General features: G+C 41.4%; 1 protein-coding gene across 1 annotated transcript; it reads right to left on the bottom strand.

Annotated features, from left to right (window-relative positions):
- Positions 1–3,618: 3,618 nt before the first annotated feature.
- On the bottom strand, positions 3,619–6,699 carry LOC103802506 (HD domain-containing protein 2-like; the record flags this gene model as incomplete). Its single annotated transcript, XM_009074988.1, has 3 exons — positions 3,619–3,687; positions 5,229–5,331; positions 6,578–6,699. Coding segments are annotated over 3 exons (294 nt in total), but the record flags the coding sequence as incomplete, so codon positions are not given.
- Positions 6,700–7,025: the final 326 nt, after the last annotated feature.

Below are 7,025 nucleotides of genomic sequence, written 5' to 3'. Positions count from 1 at the left end.
TAACAAAAATTTTGTTTCTCTGAAACAGAGTACTAGAAGCTCTTTATACACCTAGAATTCTCTTCACTAGTACAAGACACTCCATAAATATTCACCGCAGTTAAGTCTTTCACTTTCTTCTTAAGACGCTGTTCAGCAAAACAGGAAATAAGTACATGCCAAGTTTCTATCAAATGCAATAGGACTTGAAAGACAATTTGCATAGTCTAACTCTAGACATACCAATTCTTTTGGCTTGATCAGAGATGATGTGGAGGCAACCCTGCATGACATATAAGTTAAACAATAGGTTCCATTTAACAATATTTTACATATAAAAATCTTTTCAGGCCTGGCTAAGGCTATCAGTTACCACAGTGTATGCCCATACATCATCATCACCTACTTTTAAGAATATTTTGCACTTTTCTCCACCACTCGCTGTTTCTATATGGAATTGTTCTTTACATTTCTCCTGTCATTCCTTCCTAATCTTTTTGGTTTAATCTGTCTGAGCTGCTTATGTCTCTCCTAGGAGATAGGAAGGGGAGTGGTTAAGAGGTTTCCTCCCCTGCACATTTTAAGTTCCTTAATTTCTCTGTTATCTTTTCTCTCTCTACAGTCACTATCATCATATATTTGTAAGTCATTTGCATTTCTAGTCAACTTGAACAATTTTGCGGTCATTTGCTTCCAGTGATGGCTGCAGACAGGTTTGCCATTTCATTTTCTCTTTTCTAAATCTACAGCATTGTATGTGATGTCTCATCAGCTGGTCTTGTCCTGACTTCCAAAACCAATCCCAGAAAAAGGTTTTTTTCTGCACAGGTTACCATCATCTTGATACCCTTGGCAAGTCTGACCCCATTCATCACCACCACCATTAATCAGACCAGAGGCTTAAGTATAAATCAGGCCCATCTGTGCTCCCAGACCCACAGAGCCTGTGGCTCACAGCAGTTCTGCATCTACGAGCAGTTCAAGTGGAGGAAGAGGTTTTCCTACAGACCAAAGAACATGGGAACTCTTTCTGCATCTTAACAGACAACTGTGGTGTGTCATTCACAGTGGCAAGACCCTGGCTTTGTAATTCCAGCACAGTGGTGCTCATATAAGCATGACAGTCATTTCCTTGTCTGACATACTCTCAGGAGTCTGTTCTTAGGCTTATTACTTTACCTTTGAAGTCAGATATCCAGATTTCGATAGCTATGATTGATTCATTTACTATTGTTTGGATTTCAATGGTACTTTGAATTTTTCAATTACATTTTGATTACTATTTTAGTAATCAATTTCATTCCAACATTTTTATATTTTCTCCTTTCAACTTTGCCTCATCTTTAAATTGTTAAAATATTATTTCTTCTTTTCTTAAATCTAATTATTTCTACTCTTATTGGTTTTTGAGAGGGTAGAAGGGTGGTTCTACCAAATTCAATAAACTCTGGGCAGATTTACAAAGGAGAACTTCAGGAGATAGAGAACCAGGGCTGTTTGCCCGTAAAGGTCAGTCCCACCTCCAGCAATTAAATGGGAGTATTAATCTGTTACCAACCTCTTTGTGCCACACAAGCCACCATATCATACTTCTGCCTCAGCTTACATTAACCTCAAGAAATATCAGTTATTATACGTGCAACTGTGCACAGTGCTGAAATAAACACTTACTGTTTCCTCCCCACAGGTGTTTACACTTGTGAAATAACAGTATACTTTGGAAAAACAGTAACTAGTCTCTCCAACACCACAGGCTGTCTTTTAAAAATTACTCCCATGCTTCCACATTTGAGAACAAAAAAGCAGGACAGAACTGAAATATGATGACTCATTTACTTCAATGTTTTTTCAAACATATTCTGGATTAAGTTATGAAGTGAAAATATATCTCTCCCCTATACTGCACTTGCATAGTGCTCATCAACACAGTCCAAAGCAACAGCCCTTGTAAAGCTGAAGACAGAGGCAGAGACAAGGGCAGAGCAGTGCAGGAAACACTTGCTGAGAGTGTCAATAGATCCTGTCCCAGCACTGTTCAGCTCTGGTCCATAACTTTCTTCACTCATAAAAGAAATCAGAAGGAAATGCCACTGGCTAGCTGAGAGCAGAGTATCATACCAAGTGATCAGAGGTTTATTTTATGCCTCTTTTTTCTTTTCTCTTTAAGAAGCACCTAGTTGCTCCACTTAAGACTAGAGGAACTACGTGAATATTAGATTTTTAGGCTACCCTTGCTGCTGTGTGCATTGCACTCATACTACTGCATTGCAGACTCACTGCCAATATATCATCCTGAAGATAGAAACAAAGACCAAATGATCAGAAGTGTGCACATATTCAATTATGGTTAATGAGAATGATGAAAAGCTAACAAGCTGAAGAACTGACTCCATACTGAACCAGCTCTTTTTATAATCATAAGAGAAGACTGAGATGAGCAAAGAAAAAAAAATAGTTCTACAGGACTAATCCTGTCTATCAAAGGCTCATTTTCCTCAGCTATAACAGCTTCCCAAGGGAGAAGGAACCAGTGCTCACTAAACAAATGCACACACAATTTCTCAGATCTGATTTTGTTGTTTTATCCTCTTTATCTTGAAATATAGCCCTGAAAATTCCCACCGCCTGTTTCACCACACAACTACAGCAGGAAAAAACCAAACAAACAGACACACAAACAAATAGGGTGTTGTAACAAAAGGATGACAATGGATGCAAATATCTGAAATTTAAATACATTCCAAGTGGAAAAGCAAGAACATCAATATAAGATACACTCTCAGGTCAGAGAGTCCAAGAAACATAGAATGCTTTGTTTCCAGCAACATGCCAATGAGAGATTGGGAATACACTCGTCTTCATGGGATTGTAAATCATGAGAAGATAGAAGAACAGTAATTGCAAACTTGAATTGTCTGGAAACAACCTAATCATCCCCCATTTGCAAGTATAAAAGATCTTATCAATTAACAGCATGAGTTCACATAAAAAAAAAGTTAAATCATCTTCAAACACAGGAGATACTTTCCAATACAAACTTTTAAGGTACCCAAAAATCAGAAACCTGTGGTGTTTATAGAAAAAGTGCTGTTCTGTGTCGGTATGCCCCATTTAAGTTTAAACTTAAGTTTTGGTTTACTTAGCCATTTTAAGTTATGGCTAAATATTTTACCCTGATGAGCTTTATAATAAAGAAATGGAAGCCACAGAAATGATAATTTTTATAAAAAGCAGAAAATAATCCACAGCATCATCAAATTCCATAATTTTTTCCTGTATCAAAAGCTTCAAATGGCTAGATGTGAACAAAAGGGATAATGAAGTAAAAACCAAAAAGATTTATATCCAAAAGGGCTGGATGTAGAGGACAAACCCTTCCTTCAGTTGCACAAACCAAGCCCTGAACAGGTTCATCTGAAACTTTGAGAGGCCAAAGGTGTTTATTTTACCAAGGCTGGGGTTTCTGTTTCAAAAAGAATTCTAAAATGACCCTGACTCATATTGTTAGCTTTATCTCCTACATGAATGCATCTAGCTTTCTTGAGGTCAAAATAAGAGATGACAGTTTCACAGGTAAAAGGGAAGAGGAGAATGGGTCACCCTGAATTTTAGCATAGGATTAAAAGAATGCAAGCTTACTTCCCAGAGTTCATAGATTTCTTTCCTGAGGTCCTCTGATAGAAGCTGGGTCAATTGTTTCATAGCTGTCTGAAAAAGAGAAGGCATTTCCATTTATCTGGTTTTTGATCAAGCACATTTTTATCATTACCTTTTCTGAATAATTACCTACTGGTTACCAAGTTTGTAGAAACATACACTACACAGTATATTATTGTATTGTGCTGGCATGGGAAGGTTTTGGTGAGGCCAAGGTGGTAGCACCTCTGGGAAAACATATTTAAGAACTAAAAAAACCCAAATACCTGTGCAACTCGCCCAGAGAGAGGAGTGAGGGTGAGAGCACCAACTCTGCAGACACCAGGTTCAGTGAAGGAGAGGGAGGAGGTGCTCTAGGTGCTGGAGCAGAGATTCCCCTGCAGCCCATGGGGAAGACCATGGTGAGTCAGGCTGTGTCCTGGCAGCTCTACAGCAGAACAGATATCCACCTGCAGCCCATGGAGGATCCCACATTGAAGCAGGTGGATGCCTGAATAAGGCTGTGACCCTGTGGGAAGACTGCACAGGAGTAGACTCCTGGCAGGACCTGTGGTCCCATACAGAGAGGAGCCCACACTGGAGCAGGCTCCTGGCAGAACTTGTGACCCACACGAGCAGTCTGTTCCTAATGGGGTGCACCCCATGGAAAGGACTCATGCTGGAGTGGTTCATGAAGAACTGCAGCACATGGGAAGGACTCACATTGGAACAGTTCATGGAGGACTACCTCCTGTGAGAGGGACTCCACGCTGGAGCAGGGGAAGAGTGTAAGAAGTCCTGCCCGGGCAGAGGAAGAAGTGGCAGAGATGTGGGATGAACTGGCTGACCACAACTACCATTTCACATCCCCCTGCACTGCAGCAGAGAAGAGGTAGAGAATTTAGCAGGGAAGCTAAGCCTGGGAAGGCTGGGGTTGAGGAAAGGTGTTTTAACATTTAGGTTTTATTTCTCACTATCCTGCTCTGATTTGATTGGGAATTAATGAATTAATTTCACCAAGTCAAGCCTGTTTTGCCCACCACAGTAACTGGTGAGTGGTCTCTTACTGTCCTTATCTTGACCCATGAGCCCTTCATTGTATTATCTCTCCCTTGCCCAGCTGAGGAGGGCAGTGATAAGCGTAGCTTTAGTGGGCACCTGGTGTTCAGGTTAACCCACCACCATTATTCTAAAGTGCATGTGTACATACATATGTCAGAGAAACAGTAGGACCACTCAGTGAAGAACCTTCTCTGGGAGCTGCTAAGTAAATTGTTAGAGAACTTGTCAAAACCAAAAGAAAAACAACCTCTAAGTGCAACCAATATCTTCCAGAGTCAAAGCAGAAGTCCAGAGCAAACACGCCAGAGGACTGTCACCAATTACCAGCCCTGTCTTCCAGATAATTTCAAAAGTTCTCATTCCATCACTTCATCCTTGGTGAAGTTACACATCCAAAAATTACAATGAGTTGAAAACTTTACTTGCTTGTGGCAGACTTCTCTAATACCAGTAACAGTGTTATATTGCTTAGAGTGTCCCTTCACTGCCACCAGAACATTAAAACCACATAGAATGCCTCACAGATGAGACTTTGTGCCTTATGTCCATACCTCTTCTCTCCTGTGTTTCTCTTCTTTTGAGATGTTATCTGCAGGAGCAATATCTCCAACAATACATTCAGCCATATCATGAACCAAAGCTAATCGTATGCATCTGACAAGAAACAAAGACAAAATAATTAGTTTTTCATCACTTTCAGTTGTATCTTATTATTCACAAAGCTAAGAAACAATAGAATTTATCCCTGTCATATATTCTACACGTTGGTTGGGTTGTTTTTTTTAAACTCTACATAACATTTTTCACTTTTTTGCTACAGGAAGTACTTCTCACCTAGACATGGCTTGTAAATATAAATATAAGTATATTGTGTATATAGCATTCAAAAGTAATTTACTCAGCTTTGGTACACTTAGGTTTCAGAGATGTTGTGACAACTAACTACATTATACACTTTGCATTATTCCTGTAAAAGGTAGAAGGTAATCTGATTGGAGCCATTCCAAAATCAGCATATAATCTGACATTCACAGCTCCACAGCTATGCCAGTCTGCAGCAGAATGCTCAAGAAAGCCTTCATGTCAGCTCCTGAAGGGACAAAGCAAGCATGATCCCATCCTGGACTCAACAACTCATTCAATAATGAAGTTGCAATAATGAATGCTATGCTAGAGGAGACCTCACAGCAGCCTTTCAGTATCTGAAGGGGCCTACAGGGAAACCAGAGAGGGACTCTTAGGAATTGCAGTGACAGAACAAGGGGTAACAGACTCAAATTGAAGGAGGGGAAATTTAGGCGAGATATTAGGAAAACGTTTTTTACCATGAGGGTAGAGAGACACTGGAACAGACTGCCAAGGGAAGCAGTGGATGCCCCAACCCTGGTAGTGTTCAGAGTCAGACTGGATGAGGCCTTGAGCAACTGGGTCTAGTGGGGAGGTCTCCCTGCCCACAGCACAGGGAGTTGGGACTACATGATCTATAAGGTCTGTTCCAACCCCTAAAACCCTATGATTCTATAATTTCTAAGGCTCCTTACTGCTGCCAAGTGTTGGTTCAGTCTGTATGGCTTTGTCCTTGCTGCCTGTTGCTTCAAACTGTGTTTTAACAAGTGTCTTCAGCTTGCTTACCTATGGCTCGAGAGAAGCCAGCTCAGAGCCTCTGCACTAAGGACCTGACTCAGCACTCACAACTTAGCAATACAAGTTTTTAGACCCTTTCAGTTCTCCAGGTAAACAGCACTCTGTCCAAAGCATGGAGGGAAAAAAAGAGGGGAAAGGATTTCAAACCCCTTCAGTTTTAAAAGCTCTTACTCAGGATGACAGCTGTTTTTAGCATTTTGTTTGCTGCTCTCTCACAACATTAACATATGGCTATGATAACCAGAGGCAGTCTCACCTGTCCTTGTTAAGGTTTTTGTCTTCAGTCACCAAAGCCATCATCGCCATCCTGTACATGTGATCGGACACGCTCTCTGGGTTCGCCACGTTCCTGTACACCCATCCTGTCCGTGGTACTCTCTGCACGAGCATCACAGTAAAGTAAGTGTGAAAACACTTGGTTTTGAACAACCTCATTTCTGTGACACCAGTAGAAATTTTGCCCCATGCTCCAGTGAGTTTTGACGCTATCAGGAAACACCTGCCCCAAAGACCAGCTTGGGCTCCTCACGGCTGTGGCAGCCAGGTGCAGCACCAACACCAGCACCAACACCAGCATCCCACTAGCACCGACACCAGCACCTCACCAGCACCAGCACCAACACCCACACCCCACTAGCACCAACGCCCCACCAGCACCAACACCAGCACCAGTACCCCACCAGCACTAACACCAGCACCAACAC

This window comes from Acanthisitta chloris, unplaced genomic scaffold, assembly GCF_000695815.1.
Source record: "Acanthisitta chloris isolate BGI_N310 unplaced genomic scaffold, ASM69581v1 Scaffold24045, whole genome shotgun sequence".
Lineage (NCBI taxonomy): Eukaryota > Metazoa > Chordata > Aves > Passeriformes > Acanthisittidae > Acanthisitta > Acanthisitta chloris.
The sequence above is the reverse complement of the archived record's forward strand: the minus strand, read 5'-3'. Positions and strand labels throughout refer to the sequence as shown.